At 38.9% G+C, this 22143-nt stretch overlaps 1 protein-coding gene across 1 annotated transcript in view; it reads right to left on the bottom strand.

Annotated features, from left to right (window-relative positions):
• fcho2 (FCH and mu domain containing endocytic adaptor 2) overlaps nucleotides 1-22143 on the bottom strand; it is a 45721-nt gene that overhangs the window by 5793 nt on the left and 17785 nt on the right. Inside the window, exons 9-22 of the mRNA XM_077585866.1 lie at nucleotides 16627-16671; nucleotides 16114-16183; nucleotides 15440-15461; nucleotides 15144-15200; nucleotides 14248-14305; nucleotides 13620-13795; nucleotides 9746-9770; nucleotides 8723-8762; nucleotides 7734-7819; nucleotides 4907-5016; nucleotides 4701-4830; nucleotides 3958-4017; nucleotides 2020-2131; nucleotides 736-891 (exon numbers count right to left, since the gene is read on the bottom strand). Coding sequence (XP_077441992.1) covers nucleotides 736-891; nucleotides 2020-2131; nucleotides 3958-4017; nucleotides 4701-4830; nucleotides 4907-5016; nucleotides 7734-7819; nucleotides 8723-8762; nucleotides 9746-9770; nucleotides 13620-13795; nucleotides 14248-14305; nucleotides 15144-15200; nucleotides 15440-15461; nucleotides 16114-16183; nucleotides 16627-16671 — 1147 coding nt within the window. The remainder of the gene's footprint in view (nucleotides 1-735; nucleotides 892-2019; nucleotides 2132-3957; nucleotides 4018-4700; nucleotides 4831-4906; nucleotides 5017-7733; nucleotides 7820-8722; nucleotides 8763-9745; nucleotides 9771-13619; nucleotides 13796-14247; nucleotides 14306-15143; nucleotides 15201-15439; nucleotides 15462-16113; nucleotides 16184-16626; nucleotides 16672-22143) is intronic.

Below are 22143 nucleotides of genomic sequence, written 5' to 3'. Positions count from 1 at the left end.
ATGTACAGATTTGTCATTCCTAATTAACTCTTTGACTGCCAAAAACGTTAAATAACGTTAAGTAAAATCCTATGGAGGAGTGCCAAAGACGTTAAAAGACGTTTGTTTCAAAACAGAGGTGAAACTAACCATTTTCTATTGTTGATTACTGAAAAACGGAATAAGGTAGAAACAAACTTTTTTTTTCTGATGAAAGATGAGAGTCCAATCTTTCATTTGGTAGTATGTGTGTTTCCAAAGTCCAAACACATAATTTTCTGTGGACCTTGAAAGATCAGTCAAAATGCTTAAATCGGCTGGCACTGGCGACGTCCCGTTTCTGAAAACGTCTGGCAGTCAAAGAGTTAATAAAGGTTTGAATTTGAATGGCGTGTCCATAAAGTTTCTTTACTATTTAATAAAATTGATGAGAAAATGCAAACTAATTAGAAAGAAAGGTTTTTTCACAACAACCAAATCAGACACTCTTTTTTTTCTCTCCACGCCATAAAAAGCAGCCTAACCGCAAGCAGGCGCGTGCGCTAAATGGAGCGGACGTCCTCAGAAGGCGGCCGTTGTTTGCCATTCCAGATGCGTCTCTGCTGGAAAGTATTTGCCTAACAGCTTAATGACACGTTGAGGTCCACCCGCTAATTCAATTTCGCATTCCCCTCCGGATCATCCCGTCCAAATCCGCGTTCCAGTCAGCTCAAAAAAAAGCAGGCCCCGCCCCCGCGCTTCCAAAAAAAAGGTTACCTGAAGAGGAGTTGCTGGTTGGGGAGGATCTGCTCCAGCCGGCCCGCCTTCTTCAATTTGAAGGTGAGCACGGCGGGCGAGGGGTTGCCCGTGAACACCTTGATGATGCCCGAGGGGAACGACAGCGTCATGTCGCCCGTGATCTTGGCGATGCACCTGGAGGGGGAAGCGTGGGAAATACTTGATACATAGATTGTATATTTACATACAAGACGTACTTTTTTTTTTTTTTTTTTTTAGAAACACCGTCAGTGCAAATGCTAGTAATCAATGTAAAATCCTATTGACAGGCTCACGGAAAATTAGCATTGCGTTTCGGGAGTGTTGATCCTTCAAATAACGAATATTCTCGCACCTCAGAACGCACACAGGTGAGTCATTTTGTTTTGATTTATTGCTATTATTTTAATGTGTTCTAATTTTACATTGTTGCCATATTTTTCTTGCAAGTAAGATTTTAAGTTGAAAAATACCAAATGTTTTGCAATGAACGATCGTGTTTATTAATCATAATTGAAATCTTAATCAAAATAACTAGTAATTATTTTTTTTTTTAGCAATTATCGACGATCCCTAACAGGAAGTACAAAGAGTTGAGATTTTACCTGGCTGATAATTCCCAAGCCCCTCCCCCTGATGCTCACAGGTGTCCCGTTACAGTTGTGTCCAATGGGATAAGGGGTGGCGGGGACACGGAATTGTAGCATTAGCTTACAGACTCGTCTGTTTCTACAGGTAGTCCAGATTGTTTTTAGAGACACCTTAATATGCAAGTAATGACCCTCGTACCTCAAACTATGTTTGGACTTCACACTGTGAGTTCTCTGGGGTCTCTTCTGTCTGACTACATTATTATACATGCCGCGTAGCAACAGTTTATAAACACCACCGCTCACATTCAGCTCTAATTTCCAAACAGAGGCCGTAACGGGGGGGGGGAGGTTTGGGCTTTTGGGGGATCTCTGCTTGTGAAATGTTCCATTGGCTAATCCCTGACTAAATAAGCCGTCTTTTTCAACTTCAATTTAGCAACAGTCAGCCAATAAAAACGCCTCGTAGGTTTTCCTCTGCCCGCAACTTTCATGTGCGCCGTTTAGCTTACACACACACACTGAAACTCATCGTGTCATCATTTTGTCCTGCTTGACGGGAAGGAGATGACGGAAATAGGAAGGAAAGATGGAAGGGATGGATCAAGAAAAGGAAACAATTCAAGGAAAGGGACAAAGCAGAAAGGTAGGGTCGAAAGGAAGGATGGATTCCAGGAGGTGACGTGAGACTTACTTGGTGGGGTCGGCGCCTTTGAAGTAAGCATTGACAGACTCCGTGAAGGCCACGGCGATGGGCAAAGCGTCACTGGACGCCAGCGTCACAGGGCTGGGGCCGCGGGACGTGCCTGGGCGACAACAAAGATGAAGACCATGATGAGGGAGAGGAGGAGTTCGGCGGATTGAGGACTTTAGAGGGCGGCTTTGCTTCAAAAAGAGCGCATGGCAAAGAGGAGTCATATTATTAGGAACAAAGGCTGGGTGACGTAGCTTTAAAATGCAATCCCACACTTTTTGCCTCCACAAAAATGATTATTTTTGGATTAATCACACTGCATCAAACAAAGGTCCAAAGTGGAATTACACCCAAAATATTTTTTTTCTGCGTGTCCCTTTTACAAATTGGTTGTAGCAATCCCCACTATTTGGTGGCTCATCTATCACAGTCCCACCATATTGCAGATTTTTTCCTGCCACATATAGATAGGGGTGCACCGATTGACCGGTTTATCGGCCCCGATTTCTTTAATTTTGGGGGATCGGTGATCAGCTGATCCCTTAACTCTTTGACTGCCCAAAACGTTAAATAACGTTTAGTAAAATCCTATGGAGGAGTGCCAAAGACGTTAAAAGACGTTTTTTTTTCAAAACTGAGGTGAAACTAACCATTTTCTATTGTTGATTACTGAAAAACGGAATAAGGTAGAAACAAACTTTTTTTTCTGATGAAAGATGAGAGTCCAATCTTTCATTTGGTAGTATATGTGTTTCCATAGTCCAAACACATAATTTTCTGTGGACCTTGAAAGATCAGTCAAAAATGCTTAAATCGGCTGGCACCCATGGCATCCCTTTTCTGAAAACGGTTGGCAGTCAAAGAGTTAAAAATAAACCGATCTTTTCCACCGATCTCCTCTCCCTCCTTAGAGGTCTGGGGGGAAAAAATCAGCCACTGTCGTCTTCTGCTGAAATGACTTAACAGGTTTTTCATTTTTATTTGCGAAAACTACTTCATGTGAAGTTAAAACAACCCATTTGTATTATTTCACACATATTTGTCAATGTTTTCCAATAAACCAAGATTGGAATACTGAAAGTGTATGCTGCTTGTTATGAAAAAAAAAAAAATACAAAATCAGGATCGGCAAAATTCGGGATCGGCATGTCAGACTTTATAGAAGATCGGGTATCGGCCGGAAAATTGTGATCGGTGCACCCCTGCATATTTTTCCATTCTTACATTTTATGCTTGAAAATAAGAAAATGCTCAGATTTTCAATTTAAGCATTTTTCCTGCAAATTGAACAAAAATAACTTTTAGATATTCCCACAATTTAGGAGTTGCTGAATCAATTAATTGACTCGGCGACTTTACCACTGCACATCACCAAATCGCTAATCACAGGTTTTTAGCATCTCGTCTTCTCATCGGCAATTTTACAGATGATTTTCAACTAGCTTTGGAACACAAGATAAGATCAACTCCCACAAATTATAATTATGGTTAACAGAACGATGGCTTGTTTGAATCAATTTGTTTCAATGCCTGACGTCAAACCGGTCTGTGGGGGAAAATAAGGTTGGGATCCGCTTGGTCCAAAATATAACAATGTCGCCATCGATTAATGGACTTTAATCATACTATCGGTAGTCTCCTACAAAATGCCTTTAGTTGTCTCATTTGGCAACCATGACTCTGCTTTTGCAAACCATGTTGTTAGTGTAAGCAGTGCACATCAGCTTTGCAAATAAATTGCACAGCCTTTAGAAGAAACATTCACGTTCAAACAAACGAGTTAGGACGTCGGGATGCAAACCATTTGTTACTTTCGCACAAACACAAATTAGTAAGTGGATGCTGTCGGAGAGAAGGCAGTAAAAATACAACAACCGGTATTCATGAAAAAGAAAAAATATAAGAAAAATAATTTCAGAGGATCGCCTTCCCGGGTACCTGCTGGTGTTTCACATCGCCTCTCAAAGGTTGGCAGCTTGGAGACAAACATGTCGTCCTCTTTAATCGAAAGAAGCAGAGGAGGAGGACACAAATGTGAGGACCGACTGACAAATGCGCACCACACAATTTTCTAGCAAGTGTGTGGGACTTGCAAAAGGGCAAAATATTCCACATAATTTGATGCATTTGGGTAGAAATTGGACATTGTGAAAGGAGAGGACGACGGCTTGGCAATGGGAAACTCACTTCGACTAAGAGGGAAGAAAGAAGAAAAACAAGACGAAGGAGAGGAGAAGACTTCCGACACACGAACGGGAACAACGTGATCAGGGCCTGAGAGACGAGGAAGAGGGTTCAAAGGAGGGAGGGATGGAATGAAAGGAGGAGGTGAGGAAGGAAGCAAGTGGTAGATGAAGGAAAGAGTTGAAGAAAAGAAGACATGGGTGAAGAAGGAAGAAAAACCAGGATGATGAAGGAAAGAGACATGGAGGGAATAAAAGCAAGAGGCGGATGTGATGATGGATGGATGGAAAAAGGAGGAATAAGAGCAATGGATGAGGAAAAGTAAAGTAAGAAAAATAGATTAAAAAGGGAATGGATAAATGAAGGAAGAAATGGATGACGACGGCAAGACGCAATGAAGGAAGGGCAACGGATGAAGAAAGGTGTGAAAGCATAACGATGCTTTCAAGGGCGTAGGACAAAGCAGCGTTGATGTGCCAAAATGGCATCCTCCTTACCGACGGTGGGCGTGTTTGCGGCGCTGAGCGACGCGTTGGACGACAGCGACGACGAGCTCTCGGCGCGGGCCAGCGGCGCGGCAGGAGGCGGACTGGCGCCGGACGCCTTGGGCGGACTAAAAGGTCTCGCCTGGAGGGAAAAAAAATTCGAATTTAAAAATCGGGGACAGACTTGCCACCGTTATTAAGCGTTTGTTTGTACTCACAATTTCATTGATACCGCTGAGTTTTCCCGTGGGGAGTTTTGGCCTGGAGGAAGGACGGGGGGGCGGCACCAGCACGCCTGCCGCCAGCGGCGTTGTCGGACGGTTGGGCGCTAAGCAGGGGAAAATGGAAGTTGGTGCTTAATTGGAGATTTTCTCAAAGGTCAATTCATTAATTTAATTTAAGTGAAACCCACGCCAAATAAATTCAACACAAAAAAATGGCAGTCTAAAATAAACAACATTCAGAAAACTGCACAGCAAAATAAAACAGTCAGTTCAAAAACAAATGCTTCAATACTAAAAACAGGCACCAAAAAACGAAATAAAATCCACCAAACCATATCCAATTAAATAAAACACAATAATAATAAATACAGGTAAGTAAAACTAATTAATAATAATAAGAAAGGCACAAGTCAATAAAGAAAAAAAAAAGAAAAATAGTAAATTAAAATTTTAAAACAAATCAAATGTACAAACCAAAACAAAAAAACATCAGGTAATGACTAAAATAAATAAATGTAATAAAAACTGCTCAATAGCTCTTTCTGGTACTATAATGAGTATAATCTAAAACTAAACAAAAGCTAAATCTAAAATCTAATATGAAACAAAACCATACCAAAAGTAAAAAAATATATTTCAAGAAATAAAACATCAATATGCAAAAATAAAAAAAAATATTAAAACCAGGCAGTGAGCCAAAAAACATTTTTATAAAAAAAATTCCACTCAACAAAATCAAAGAGGAAAAACAAGAAAAAACTAAAAACGTACAGGTATTTTTTTTTTTAATGGAGAAAAAAAACAAAAACAAACCAATAAATCACCTGAAGTAAATAAAAGTAAATCACATAAACCATTAAAAATTAAAATAAAATAAAATCAAAAAATCGAAAAGAAAACATATCAAATCTGAAGCTTAACGTCAAGCATGCAGTCCAAACTCAAGCATCATGTGCCAAACGTTACCCGGCAATATTTGCGCGGCCCCATCGCTCAACCCGAAGAAAGTGTCGGAAAACCCTCGGGCCGCTTTTCCGTACGCGTCGGCCGAGTCGTCCGAAAGGAAGCGGCTCGCCCTGCCGGGTGGCCGGCGGCCGGCAGCCATCTTGTCGCCGAAGGCGATCCATTGGCTCTGGGACCAGGAGACGGAGGAGAAGGCGTCGTCGGCGTCATTGCGTCCTACCGCAGAGCTCCGGACGCAGTCAGCCGCTTCAGGCGGCACCGTGATGGGGGCGCTGTGGGCCCGGGCGGGCGGCGGCCGGAGCGCTTGGAAAGGAGTTTCCGGCGAGTCCCACGGAGACGACGCGGTCGAAGAGAACGACGAGATGTCTTTGTGCTGCTCGGACAAATGGGGCGAGCGCTCGGGGGCCGGCGACATCTCCGCCAAAGCTTTTTGTTGAACATCAGTCCAAAGCAGAAAATACAGTGGGTATATAAAAAGTCTACACACCCCTGTGAAAATGCCAGGTTTTTGTGATAAAAAAAAAAAAAAAGTAAATCAAGAAAAATCATTTGAAATCATTTATCAATTAAAAAAAATAATTAAGTAAAAATAAGTGGGAGGTGGTTGCATAAGTGTGCACACCCTCACTTAATGGTGATGGATTCACAAACCATTCACATCAAGCTCAGGTTAAATGGAAGCCGGCACTCTTTTCCCTCCATTTTTACTAAGGCCCCTAGCAGTAGAAACGGCTCATTCCTAGCAGTAATTTTAAGGTTTTATGCTAACACTTACTAGCCAAGTTTACATGGAGACTCTTTTGTCATTTACTGATACAGTAATTGATCCCACTTCCTAGTAGTGAAAATTAGTTAGTTTTAGTTAATTAGTAGTTCTAGTTAGTATAGTTATTCACATAGTTCTAAATCTACCAAGTAGCCACAAGATGTCGGCAAAGCACTACTTTTGTCTAAATGAAATTTCTCAACTCACTTCACTTTCCTTGGCATTAAAACCTTCCATACATTGTTACAAAAAATAATCCAGCCGCATTTTCTTGGAATCTATTATTAATATTCACTGAAAAACTTCCCTATCAAAGTTTTAAGAACCTCAATTATTCCTGAAAACTCAGCTATTTACTCCTTTATTTATTTTATTTTTTTTTTTAATGGCAATTTACCAAACTACAAACCAGAACCAGAAAATTAGCAGACAATGTTAACAATAACCACACACAATGCAACATACAGCAAACTATTAATATATATATTTTTTTAAGTAATTTTTTTTCCCCGGCTTTTACCTGTCGTGGCTTGTGACTCTCGTGTCAGAAAAGATGAAGAAGAGAGGACAATACAGGCAAGGTCTGACGAGAGCAAGTACAAAAATACATCCAGAAATAATAACTTACTCATTCGAAAACAATAAACTGTCAAAAGAAATGGACAAATACATAAATGAGGACTCTGGACATACTTTTTGCAAACATCATCGGCCGATGCTCTTTTTGACTTTGAAGCTTTGACAGTAACGAGACGGTGTTTGACAACATACGTGCCGGGGCGGGGAAGCTTTTACGGGTGACCCGCTCGACCCCGACGAGGTGCCAATTAACGCTGGATTATGGTCCAGTTTAGGCGGCGGGTCAGCGCTAATGTCACGCCTCTACACACACACCGCGGCACGGAAAGGCCGCCGCACTCATAAAACGGGCTTAGATATTATACGTGTGGAGAGGAAAGAGGGAGTGATTGAAAAGAAAAAGGACGTTTTAATTCAATGACATCAAGTAGCAGGGGGGGGGGGGGTGCGGAGGGGGTTCCTGTGGGGAACCACGACTAGCTAGCCATATTAAATATGTAAATGTTTGGATACCTGCGGATGTGGACACGGGTTGGGAGGAAGCTGCGGTCAGGAACGGGCCGAGCGGATCCAGGGACAGGAGGTCGTTGTTGGTCAGTCTGTGGGATACGCACGCAAGGAAAAAACGGTGACGTTAGAAGCATTTTAGCCAAAGAAAGATCGATTGGCTATATATGACTCAGTCCTTTAATCTCACCCACTGAGCAGTTACATTAGCAAGAATGTTGTCAAATAAATCTGTTACATTCGTTTATACATTTGTAATTGGGCTTAAAAAAAATAGTCCCATTAAAAAAAATTATAGACTTTTGTATGCATAAAAATGTCAATAATATATTATGGAATTAAAACATTTATAATCAAATTGATAATATTCAAAATGAGCAATATAATTTATTACAATAGAAATTATAAAAATGATTAAAATTTCAAAAATTGCCTTTTCAATTAATATAAAATAGGACACTTAAACAGCATGAATTGTTACTCCTTAAAATATATGTAGGTAAAATAAACTAAATCTTTTAACTTTGACATAAGGTTAATTAAGATTTTATTCATTAATAAGCGTCACGTAAAATAAACATGAAAAAAATTGGTTAATTAATTATGAATAAATAATTTATATTTAAAATAAGCATGAATGATTATTGTACATAAAATACCAAAATATTTGTAATTTTTTAAAATGTTTTTAAATAAAATTAAGTAATGATTTTTTTAATATATATAATTATACTGTGGTATTAAAGCCAATCATGTCAATGTTATTGTATTATTAAAATACTACATAAAACAGTAAATAATACTGAACAGGGTTGCCCATAATTTTGGTGCTCATTTCCCCCCCACGAACCACCGACATAGGCACTATTAACATACACACACACACATTTCCTCATGTTTTTTTATGAGCTGGCCCTCGTGTTCATTTTCCAATCAAATGTGGCCCTTGAGCTCAAAAGTTAAGAAAGCGAGAAAAGGTGGCGGTTGCTACTTACTCGTATGACGCAGGCACTCGCGCTTTAGCCAGCTCGTCACCTGCGGGGAGGAAAACAACATTTTTTAGACATGGCAACAAGATTGTCCCTCAAGGAGGGCTTTGAAGTCCATCACACTTCCATCTCCCCACAAATAAACCGGCATTAAAAATAAATAAAAAAAATGAAGCCACCATCTTGACGTTAAAAGTGAGAATCAATAAAAGGACACTTGACGATAGTCAGTGCTTAAAAAAAAAAATTAAAAAACTTTCGCAAATCTGCCTAGCGACACACCGCTGAAACTTTTTGTTTCAGTGATTCATGCTCAATTTGAAGGATTTACTAAAAATGTCTTCCAATACAGATTGAATGGAACCGGATCACCTGGCGACCTAATCCGGATTACCTGGATCCAGAGCTGGATTGCTTGCCAACTAATCTCGACTGAATGGCTTCAGATTGGTTCGCAACCGTCCGACAATTCTGGATAGCGCGTGGAAGAGATGAGCTCATTCATATTTGAATTGTATAAAATAAATAAAATGAACTGGATGTGGAAGGAAATTGGTTTGACATTACAAATGTATACAGATAGAAAATATGCTTATTTTTGGATGATATTAATGACATCATCGATGTGTTCGTCCTCAGATGAATAGCTGCTCAAAAGCTCAGCTAATCAAAACACAACCTTGTGAGAGAAAAAAAAAAAAAAAAAAAAACTTTCCAGATTGAAAGCGGGTGTTTTTCCAGCGGGACCCACCAGAGCAAAGACAGATAACCCAGACGGGAGCTGAGGACGCCAAGGGATTATTTGTGACATGTTAAAATACTAGCGTCCAATTAGGCAATTAATCTCCCTTACGCGCCGGCGGGAGGCAAACAAACGCCGACGCTGGCGTTCCCGGGAAAAGAACAGCTATTTGCTTTTTTTTCCCCGGGACGTGTTGCTCTTGGCTCAGCTTTCTCAGCGACTTCTTTGAAAATAGAGCGTCGAGTAAAAAGGCACTTTGGAGTGGGGTGGGGGTAGAAAATACTTACTGGATTGGTTCCTCCGCATTTGGCCCTAAAAAAAAAAAAAACACAGCAAAAACATAAAGTCAACTTGTTTGAAAACATACACAAAAAAAAAAGACAATGTAGCCAAATAAAAAATAAATACATTTATACATTTGACTGAGATATTTTTGGGGACTGTCTCATGCATGTATAAAAAAATTGGGTTAGGGTTAGTGGGTTTGGGTTATCTGTTTTTGTAGACCATGTAAAACACACATAGTAAATTCTTAAGCATTTACTGGGGTGAGGCCTTTATTTTACAAATATTAAGCACCATATTTTCTTTTTAAATGATACATGGTATTTATTTACTTCAGAGATATATCTAATATCACCAATCATGCATAATGTTTATACATTTCAAAGTTTTTACATTTCCTAAGCCTTTGATTGGACGGATATTTAGCACCATATTTGCTTTTATCAGCTGAGTAAAAGCAGCAACAAGTCCTAGATTGTGCCGTTATTAAAATTTTCATTGCCAGTTTATTTAAGCCTTTTTTTTAAAATAAATAAATAATTTTTTTGGTTTATTACTTTTTTTTTAAGGTATGCCATATATTTATTTTAGCTTTTTTTTAGCATTTAAATTCTTAGTTTTTTTTACATTTGTGTATTTGTTTGTATTTAAAATTCTCCATTCTATTAAAATTTTCTTTTATGTTATTGTTTTCTCTGATCCAGCAAGAATGTACAAAACAAATACAGTTTTTCAAACAAAGCGTTCACAATGACATATAGCAATAGCAGTCACTAGTAAAGCAAAGACTAATAAATACATACGACCTAAGTCTGACATTCCCGACGTTTTTAAGAGCTGAACTTTATCCCGAACTTTTGCTTTTTTTTTTCTTTTTTTTTTTTTCACCTGCTCAGTGCGAGCCGGTAAAAAAAAAAGATGCTTTCAAGTGCTTGAAAAAAGTTGGGAATGAATTGCTCCCAATGGCCTGGGACGTTCCCGCATCGAAAGTGAACGGGCCAGTAAATCACACTTGATGTTGTTGGAAGCAGCGGGATGCCAGAAGATTGGACGCCGTGCAGTGACCATCGCTCATGGACTACTAGACAAACACGTAAATCTGCACAGTCAAGCTGCGTAACACAAGATCCTCTCCTCTCCTCTGTGTGTGTGTGTGTGTGTGTGTGTGTGTGTGTGTGTGTGTGAGAAACAACGAAATGGCTCTGAGGAACACAAAACAGGCGAGGTTCCGTCCCACCCGGCGCTAAGCGGCAAATGGGTTCAATTATGGCTCTCCTCGGTGACCACACACACACACACGTGCATATAAATAGAAAAAGAAATGGAGGGAGCCAAACAGGAGGTGGGGGAGGAAAAAAAAAAACGACATTTAAATAATTGACACCAGACGACGCAATTGTGTCAGCAGTCGAGAGGATGATGGATGGCGACTTTAATGGGGAAACCTCCTGTCAATATAAACAGGAAGTGACATGCGTTACTGCACAGGTGACACATTCAGGGCTCCAGGGCCAGGTCAGGGGGAGAGGAAAAAAAAAAAAAGAAGCTAAGAAGCGGACCCAGGGGCAATTTTGCAATGTGAGGTGATGATTAGGGGTGCCCACACCGAAGAACAGATTAGCTGTCTGCAGTACCTGAAAGCAAAACTTGAGTAAAAGTACAAGAAATAATTTTGGTAAAGGCAAAAGTCAGTATGTAGAAGTCGGCTTGAGTAAAAAAAAAAAAAGTCTTAGAAGAACAACAGCAATTTTCTGATCTAGGCGGTAAAAGAAAAAAAAAAGATCATGCTTTTATTTATCAGTGAATCGAGATAACTGGACTATTCACGTTTGTTAAATTTTTTTTTTTTTGTGTGTGTGTTTAGTACATGTTAAAATGTTACTTAGGCAACTATGCCGTTGGGCTCACATATTTCACATTAGAAAAATCACTTTCCCCCCCCCCCCAAACAAATATTCAAATATGACTCAAATATTTCACATTTGAAAAATCTCTCATTTTCAGAATACATTCAAGTCGGTTGGGAAAAATTGCAATTATGTTGACATAATATATTTTATATTAGAAAAATCTCAAGCAACTTTTTTTTAAATAGCACAATGATTGACACGTTTGAACCCTTGTCTGCATCGTTCATTTGCTAAAAAGAAATGTAAAACTTTTCTAAAAGTAGAAAAGATGTAAGCCGTTTCCTTTGCTATGTATTGTACATTTATCCCTGTTTACACAAAAGAAGGCCAATCCCTGTGCCCAACTGTGATTTGAGTCATGACTACGACACGGCCTGAAAACTTCTGAAATGGACGCTTTAAAAGCAACATCTCTGGAGTGTGTGTGTGTGTGTGTGTGTGTGTGTGTGTGCGCGCGAAGTAAGAAAGCAAACAGAGAGGTGAACGGCCAAGACAGAGTGGTGCCCTCCCGTTGCCACGCCAAGCCTGGCACGCACACACAGCTTACTTGAATTTTTAATGACGATGCTTATTTTCAGAAAGAGTGAGACCGCCTGTTGCGACATATTGCTTTAAGTGCATGTGTGTCATAATAGAGTTGTTTTAGGGAGTAAAAAAAAAAAAAAAAAAAACTAAAAACAAACAAACAAAAAGTTTAAAAATACAACTATCAATAATTAACAACTGTTGGATAAAAGTAGCAGCAGGTCTTCACGAAGCTTAACTGTGTTGTACTATAACATTTTGGACGTCAATTTATTGAGTCTTTTTATTTAATAAAAAAAAACCCTCTTAATACTGTATAAGTATTTTATATTGTTATACGACTTTTAAAAGTATTAAACTTTGTTTTATAAGTTAAGCTTTTGCATTTTTTATTGCATTAAAATAATTGTATGTTTACCCAGTTTTTCCTCATTAAATCAGAAAGTCATTAAACAGAATGTTTATTTAAATGGGGTCAAAATGACAAAAAATATGATACAAGGGTTGTAATGTTGCAGGTCAACTGACCTGTTAAAAAATACAATAAAAATTAAAACAATAAAAAAAAGCTTATTTTTATTTTATATTTTTGAAAATATTTTTAAGAATTCACATATATAAAATATTTTTGTTATGTGAACATTTTTGGTGTACCAAATAAACTCGAGTATCTGCAGACAGCTTGATGCTCCAATAATGCAAATTAATTTTAAACATATTAAATGTCTGATTAACTCTTCATTTTTGTTTGAACTATTTGCAAAAATATGAACTCTCCCGAATCCCCAAGTCAATGTAATAGATCCTGGGAAATGTATGTAAACACTGTATTTAACTTTGTGTGCTTTTAAGTAGGGGCTAGGGGGGGGGGGGGGTCGAGGGGGTTTAATGCAATCACGTAAAGCCGCATGTGACTCACAAGCTAATGCTCAGGCTCTTGTTAAGTATAAAAATAAATGCCTTGAAAGGCTAGGAATGCCACCGGCGTCCTGTGGTCAAGCGTGACTAAAACATTCTCCTGATGCCCTCTAGTGTTGCAAAGCGGGAGCGTTCCTCCCGCCTGTGTCCTCCGTCTTGTCCAGTGACTAATATGAGGCAGGGTTTTTCTGACTGCCTGTGGCTGTAAAACCTCTGACACAAAGAAAACAATTTTTTATTTTTATTTTTTAAGTTTATGTGATCTAAATCTTTAACTGCAATTATTGTATCGCACCAGCAGTGGCGCTGTATCAGAAACAGTTGGAAGTCACTCCTAAAACAGTCTCACACAAATTTCCACGACGTCAGCAAATATGTCCCGACAATTTGGTGGATTTTCAAACCGGTAAAATATTGTGTCATTGAAAATCAGAACATCCAAGATTTTTCCGCAAAAAATATGAAGCCACCCGTAAAGGACCCTGCGCACCGAGCGCATTTCTAGACGTTAACGGCGACGTACCGACGTAGACGGCGACAGGACGATGTTGCCGATGGAGGCCTTGAGCTCATCGATGGTGGCGCGGTTCTGGTGCATGCCGTTGTTGGGCTGCACGGGCTTGATCTCCACGTGGAACTTGCGCGGCTCCTCCTCGTCCTCCGAGTCGCTGGACGAGTAGAAGGAATTCTCTTTGGCATGTTTCGCCACATCCCGTTAAGGAAGCGACAGGAGCAAAAAGGAGAAAAAACTGCAAGGGGATTTTTTTTGAAACTCTGAAGAGTTTAAATATAATATAAAGCTTATGATAATTCAATAAGGGTAGCAAAAGGCAAACATTTTCATTGTCATAATATATTCTCTGATTAATATCATGTTTGTTGACTAAGAAATAAGCAGACTAATCTATCAATTTTCATCAATTTAAGGGCGTACTATACTGCCCTCTGCTGTTGACTGAAGTTGACGTCAAAGTGCCCTCAAGCTCACTTGTTTTCGTAGTTTGGTCACATTTTTTTTGGCATGCTCACCGCCCCCCCCCCCCCCCTTATGCATTGTTTCTTAAAATGATAAGAGATAACTTATTGCAATTTATTTCGCTGACTCCCAAGCCACGTCAATGGGGACCCGAGATTGAGAACCTTAAGGATATCATTCTCCATAGATTCTGGCCGGATGCAGAAGCCCTCGTCGTCCACTCGTGGAACATTCTGCAAACAGAGCCAATTGTAAACAATGTTGATTTAAAATAAATCACATTGTGCAACCCGATCAATCCATTAAAAGTCACTATGTCATATCAATGTCATATGGTAGCTTTTCAGTACGTATCTATAAGGCGATAAACTAACTCATTCACTGCCATTGACGGCTATAGACGTCAAAAATTCAATCGAACTATTTCTGTTAGTTTAACATTTTTTTCTACTTTTGTTAACAATAGTATGAAAACCTAGATTTTTTTATTGTACATTTAGAACAGATATAAAATTTGTGATTAATCGTGAGTTAACTATTGAAGTCATGCGATTAATTACAATTAAAAATTGTAATCGTCTGACACCACAAATTTTTAATAATCTTTTCTTTTTTTAATTAAGGGCATCAGGCGAATTGTTATTATATTAATATTATTATGTAATATATTAATGATATATATATTAATATATTATATTAATTGTATATATTAATATTTTTTTATTATTGTTATTAATCACATGACTTCAATAGTTAACTCACGATTAATCACAAATTTTCTAAATGCACAATAAACATGTTTTTGTAGGTTTTCATACTCTTGTTAACAAAAGTGAAAAAAAAAAAGTGAAACTAATAGAAATAATTCAAATGAAGTTTTGACGTCTATAGCCGTCAATGGCAGTGAATGAGCTAACTGCATTAGAGCAGAGGTTGCGCTATTTGAGGAAATGTAAAATTGTACGAGTACTGGGTGTGGAAGACTTCATCATTTATTACAGACTGTGGCTTGTAAAACAACGTGCTGCAGAATGTGTGTGTGTGCGTGCGTGTGTGTGTTGGCTTGCTTACAGCGTTCTGAATGTCTATGGCCCCGTAGTATCCGGGGGGAGCGCCGTTGGCAGCGTTCTACGAGCATAAACAAAGACAAGCGGAATGAATGAATGAATGAATGAGCAAATCTGCAAAACAAACAAGAGGGAAGCGGGGAGAGACAGACAGTGAGAGAGAGAGAACGAGTCACATATTCAAGTAGTAAGACGCGACACAAAACGAGCGCCCCCCCCCCCCCCCCCACTCCTGCTGCTCGACATGGCCAGCGACAACAACAACACAACGAGGAGGAGGAGGAGAAGCCGTTTACTCACACTTTCTGCCTCCGTTGATTCCCTGCAAGACAAAAGGGACACGACACCCATGACAAAACACTCGTCATTGTTATGCAGCGCAATAAAATGTGAGGTCTGAGAGTATAGCAGAGGATACGATATGATTACGAAATTTGGCCAAAGTTCCGAACGTGGTACTGTAGTGATGACTGCCATAATTGGGAGATTTAGAAGATCAAAATTTTTCTTTTCAGTAGTTTTTTGTTTGTAATTATTTTTATATTCATAAAATATAATTGGCTTTTTTTTTTTTTACAAATAATTGACCAACCAAAACTGTTTAGAAATATTTGCTTTCTTTAACAATACAGTGTTTGATACTTACTTAATTTTTTTTTTTACATTTCCTGAACAATAATTGTTTTCAGATCCAATTATACCGCTCAACAGCAATGATATACATTTAATATTGATTAATGGAATTCCTATGTATAATGCATAGAAAAATCACAACATATTTCATTTTAATAACATTAAAATCAGTTTAACTCCAATGTTTTGGTGATATTTTTTATATAAAAAAATACTATAATATATATATATATATATATATATATATATATATATATATATATATATGGAACAATAGGGTTGATCAATATATAAGGATACATGATACAGTATGACACACCTCTTCTAATTCATAAACTTACGTGGAGTCCGTGTCTTTGTCTTTTCTGCGTCCTGGGATGCCAAATGGCTTTCTCCTCCTGGGTTTGGCACCTTTGACAATACCAAATGTAGTTGTTTAAAAAAAAAAATCTATATATTTTTTTATAAGATATATGATTAATTAATTAATTAATTAATCACCCAAAAAAGATTGCATTATATGATTAATTAATCAGAAATGATTGCATTAATCATAAATTAACGCAGATTAATCGCACTATTAATCTTAACCATAGATTAGCCTTTAGCGCGACAGCGGATGGCTACGTTTAAGGTAGCACAGGTTGTGTTTGAGCAATAAACATCATTTCTGCATTTAAAGTAAAGCATTAAATGTCAAAAGAACTAACAGATAACCAGTGCTCTTCAAATTTGGCGTGGGCAAAAATTTGATTAATCAAAATTCTAAAATGTGATTAATCTGATTAAAATTTTTATCGTTCGACAGCTCTAATATATATATATAGTATATAAACGTAAATTAAATTGACTACCTTCGGTAGCGATGGCGGCGTTACACTCCTCAAACTCAATGGGCCCTAATGAGAGACACACAAAAAAGAGGAAGGGGGAAAAAAAAATCTTTTTAGGTTCATTTGGCACAGAAAGGGTCAACGAGCCGCCGCTGTGAACGCTGCGCATGTACATCACGCAATAATCGCACACATTTGTGTCAACTACACAAAAATGCACACACACACACACAGCGGTGGAGGGGAAGTTGGCGTGCAGCACACAGTGTACGCAAACAGGGCAAAGCTGATCCCACGGGGCAGACGGGGGTCAATGACCGAGTCAAACGTACGTCTGGTGGCCGTCGCAGCAAAGACGAAAAAACAACAACACAAACTCACCGGCAGCGACTCAAAATATTTTACATATCGTTCATATGAATATTAGTATGTTACAAAGTGTATCTCAATAAATTGTATCATTCATTATTTGACACAACTGCTTCTACAGCCTTTTAACTCTTTGACTGCCAAAAACGTTAAATAACGTTTCGTAAAATCCTATGGAGGAGTGCCAAAGACGTTAAAAGACGTTTTTTTTTCAAAACAGGTGAAACTAACCATTTTCTATTGTTGATTACTCAAAAACGGAATAAGGTAGAAACAAACTTTTTTTTTTCTGATGGAAGATGAGAATCCAATCTTGTTTTGGCAGTATGTGTGTTTCCATAGTCCAAACACATAATTTTCTATGGACCTTGAAAGATCAGTCAAAATGCTTAAAATCGGCTGGCACCCACGGCATCCCTTTTCTGAAAACGTCTGGCAGTCAAAGAGTTAAAAACCACCACACTTGAAACAGTACTAAAAATAAAATCAAACATACATACATAATAATAATGATGATAAACAGATCCAACAGCTATGCTAATTTCTCTTTGCTTTTTCGCGTTATATATTCTATCCTATTATAACATTGCATACTTATTCACACTCATAAAACAAACCCTTCTTGAAAAAAAAAAAGTGTTTTGACAGAGGACACGCAAAATATCTTAACCCTATTAGAATAAGACAAACAAGCTCAAGATTACATGAGAGCAAGTGTTTAAAGCCACATGGACAAAAGCTGCTCAGTCGGCTTACGAGATGCCCTTCTTGACTTCTCACAGCCGGAGGCCGCGATAGCACATTATATCGTGACAGTAGCAAGATACGGTGATTGGTTGCGTGGTAATCAACATAAGCGTTGGTGCGTCACAACATCCGCAGAACTGACATCGGGAAAAACTGTCGATACACCAGCGCAATATTAAATCAGAATACCGTGTTTAGACTAGTGGGGGCACATAGAATATACGCAATATTGCACAGACATTTTTCAACTAGATTTGCCCTTTTAGTGACGTAATTACACTTTCAGCCGTTTACAAGCAGTCAAAGACAAAACTAACATAAGAAATAAGAACACTCCCGTTCACGCTCATCACAATTTTCTGGCCGATCATCGATCTCCATCTTTAAGAAGCATGGCCGGCCGATCCCAATTTTTGTTGTTCCATAACCAACAGCATACACTTTCAATGCTCTAATCTTGTTCTATTTTTAAAATATTGAACAAGGCACCCTTAAAACGGCTGGGCCAATAAAAATTAAAATAAAAAAAACGCTACTTCGGCCAATTTGTTCCAACTTTGGGTTGTTTCATATCAAAACAAATACATTTTAGGGCTTGTTTTGTACAAAACGCTTTTTTAGATTTAAAAATGAAAAGCCTATTAGCCATCTCACAACAGAAGGGGATGGTTTCTGACTTTTTCAGCCAAGATCAGATTATTTTAAGGGATCGGCCGATCGCCATTGCCCCAAAATTAAAGGGAAAATCTTGACAATAATATGTTCTATGCAGCCCCACTTGTCTAAATACGGTATTTTGGTTAACATTGTATTAGTGGAATATGAGTTCAGCAGCAAAATCCAGAAATTTTCATTCATCTCAGGGGGCGGCCATTTTGCCACTTGCTGTCGACTGAAGATGACATCACAGTTGCCCAGGGTAACAACCAATCACAGCTCAGCTTCAGAAAACAGGTGAGCTGTGATTGATCGTTGCCTGCAAAATGGCTGGATTTTGCTGCTTAACTCTTAATTAACTTAACTCTTTGACTGCCAGACGTTTTCAGAAAAGGGATGCTGTGGGTGCCAGCCGATTTTAAGCATTTTGACTGATCTTTCAGGGTCCATAGAAAATTATGTGTTTGGACTATGGAAACACACATACTACCAAAAAAAGATTGGACTCTCATCTTTCATCAGAAAAAAAAAGTTTGTTTCTACCTTATTCCGTTTTTCAGTAATTCACAATAGAAAATGGTTAGTTTCACCTCTGTTTTGAAACAAACGTCTTTTAACGTCTTTGGCACTCCTCCATAGGGTTTTACTAAACGTTATTTAACGTTTTTGGCAGTCAAAGAGTTAATTATGTAATATTAATCAGAATGTCATGTTTAGACTAGTGAGGTCACACAACATTATTTTCAAAAAATGTTTAAGGTAATCGTATCAATTGATTGATTCAAACAGCTTGTCGTTAAACAAAAGTTTAAAAACAAACTCCTTAAAACGTAAAATGCATGCATTGGCGAAAAAGTTTAACGCAAGTGAACTGTACTGTCAAGGTGCCATCGTTTCTATGAGCGAACATAGCCTTGAAGACAGGAAGTGCGTTTTGTCATCAGAGCAGATACTGGAAGAGGCAGCGGCCTGCGGCAACGCGGCACGATACGCTAACGCGCCTTGACCTGAAAAGAACAAAACCCGGCGATGTTTTCACTCGCAACGTATACATTAGTCGAGTCGTCCCCGACCGCCGTCCTCTGGGGTTGGATTGAGGGTGGGGGGTGGGGGGGGGAGGGCTCCATTGATGCATTGTTTGGCGTGCGGCAGCGCCCCGATGTGAAGCGCAGGCAAGCGGCGAGTCACGAGAGGCGCCCATCACGCCAAGTGAAGTGGATAAAGTACACCAATGACTGATCTACTCTACTGTGCAATATCGGCCCTTAACCGCTGGCACACACAACGGCTGCACGAACTACTGTGTGTGTGTGCGTGCGTGCGGTTCGTGTCAATCAAAAGACAATCGACATTCAAGAATAGCAAATCACACGGGAGGACGGACAGACGCTGGAATCAAACTCGCCGGGACATTGAACTGACAGGTTGGACGCTCTCATTTGTGCGTTACAGTACGTGCATGTGTGTGCGTGTATATTCCAGTGCATATTATTGACTCACACGTGTGTTTGTTGACAATAAACATCTCACTCTGGGAGATTTAGGGACGAGTACAGAAGTTGGTACTTTTTTTTCGTATGGACCGAGGACTGATTTACATGAATTTAAGCGTCAATAAAATGTAGTCTGATACCGAAATGTCATAATGCATCTTACCTTTATGACTCAGAAATAGGGCCGAGCACCTATGCCAAGTATCAGTATCGGACGGCCCGATACTTGGCTGTATTTCAAGGTATCATACTCGGAACAGCAGCTGTCGCCTTTTGATGGCCGTTTTATGATCCGGAAGTTATACTTACTTACAAATGACACATTGGATTAATAGAAAATTGTCATTAATTGCATGTCGTGACTCTGTAAGAGTAATTGACTGCTTTGAATTCATTTGGACATGTTTATTGATAAAGGCTACTTTTGTCATTATCCCATGGGAGGGGAGGTCTCAGAGAAAGTGGGCGGTGCGGGGGTGGGGCCGCACGCAATGACGTCACACCGTGCCAACGGCTCGTTTTCTCAGGTTGGGAGGGGCTGGTGCTTGGAGAGCAGAATAGCCTCGAATTTCTAATACAGGGGGCCAATGGAGGAACTCGTGTTTTCGGTGAGTAATTAGCATTTGAACATGGCTAAAAGCTCCAAAAAGTCTATTTCGCATGTAAAGCTCCAAAAAGTCTATTTCGCATGTTGCAGTCTCTTTAAGAAAAAATAATCATACATGCACCCGAAAAAATAAAATAAAATAAAATAAAATAGAAACCAACCCATGCACCTAAATTACTCTTTTAAATATCTGCAAAATCAACAATACTGGCAACACATTTACTTGGACAAAACCAAATCTTGCATAAAAAAAAAAAAAAAAAAGCCCCACAAAAAACAACAGCAGCCGTGTGAGTGCTATGCAAAGCATTTAAACTGACTTCTGTTTATCTAGTGGAAGATGTTTCCTTTCTTTTTCCTTTGGTGGGCAGTCACGCGTGAGCTGCGGATGCTTTTTTTCCCCCCCTTCTTCATCTTCTTCAAATCGCATATGCTTGGCATGGCACTGGGAGGGTGGGTCGGTCCGGTGGGTGCTCGAAAAAGGGGTGGGGGGGAGAAGGGTGGGCAGAGTTTGCGTGTCTGGCCCGCTGCCAGTTGACAGCTCAGCTGGATATCGTTGAACACTCCAAACGCACCCCCCCCCACCACCCCTTACCTCCTCGCAGCGTGTCACTTTGGGATCGTTTCCGCAATAAAAAGTTTATTCAACCTCGCTGGCTAAAGCGGGGGTGGGCAAAGCTTGGCCTGCGGGCTACACGCGGCCCACTCTGGTATTTAATCCGGACCACCGAGCATTTACATGATCGAGATTCCTACAATTGTTGTTGAACTACTTTAATCGTTATTTCCCACAATTGGTTTATTAAAATGTAGTAAATCATCACTTGTGGTGGCCGTGGCTCAGGGTGCTCTCCCCCAAGTCATGTCGTCGTGTCCTTGGGCAAGGCACTTCAGACAAATTGCCTCCAGTGCGACTCACATTGGTGTATGGAAGGTGCGAATTGTTTGGTGGTAGGAGGGGCCGTAGGCGCACACTGGCAGCCACGCTTCCATCAGCCGGCCCCGGGGCAGCTGTGGCTACTTAAGTAGCTTACCGCCGCCACCACAGTGTGAATGTGTGAGTGCATGAATAATGTAAAAAAAAAAAGTGTAAAAAAAAAATGCTATATGAATATGATGAATGATGGTTAATTGCATAAATTTACAAAAAAAACATTATTAAAGTTATTTCATACAATTACCAACTCAATTATTGTTTTATTTATTCTAAATAACATTGTATTAGCTTTCAATAAGTAAAGAAAACTATTTAATTTCTTATAATAATGTGTTAAGAATTTTAAATTAAATAAAAAACAAATGAGACACAGGATTTTTTTTAAATAAATAATTTAATAAACAATTTTACATATTTCACATGCACATTTACTCATCTACAAATGACCTGACCTATAAATAATTGGTTAGCCATTTTAGTAATAAAATACTAGTATTCTTACCATTACTATTTTACACATACCTTGTTTTCAATATTTTTTTCTTATGAATATTGGTTAATTACCTAATTAAATTAACCAAAAATTAAAACATGAATTATGATTGCTAATAAAATAAAAAATTAAAAATATTTGACTTATCCATGGACTCTTTTTATTTTTATTTCATTCCATTAAATAATCACTAAGCAATTGTTTGTAAATTAATTTTCAACTCATCCTACAGATG

This window comes from Vanacampus margaritifer, chromosome 14 (assembly GCF_051991255.1).
Source record: "Vanacampus margaritifer isolate UIUO_Vmar chromosome 14, RoL_Vmar_1.0, whole genome shotgun sequence".
NCBI classification, from domain to species: Eukaryota; Metazoa; Chordata; class Actinopteri; order Syngnathiformes; family Syngnathidae; genus Vanacampus; species Vanacampus margaritifer.
The sequence above is the reverse complement of the archived record's forward strand: the minus strand, read 5'-3'. Positions and strand labels throughout refer to the sequence as shown.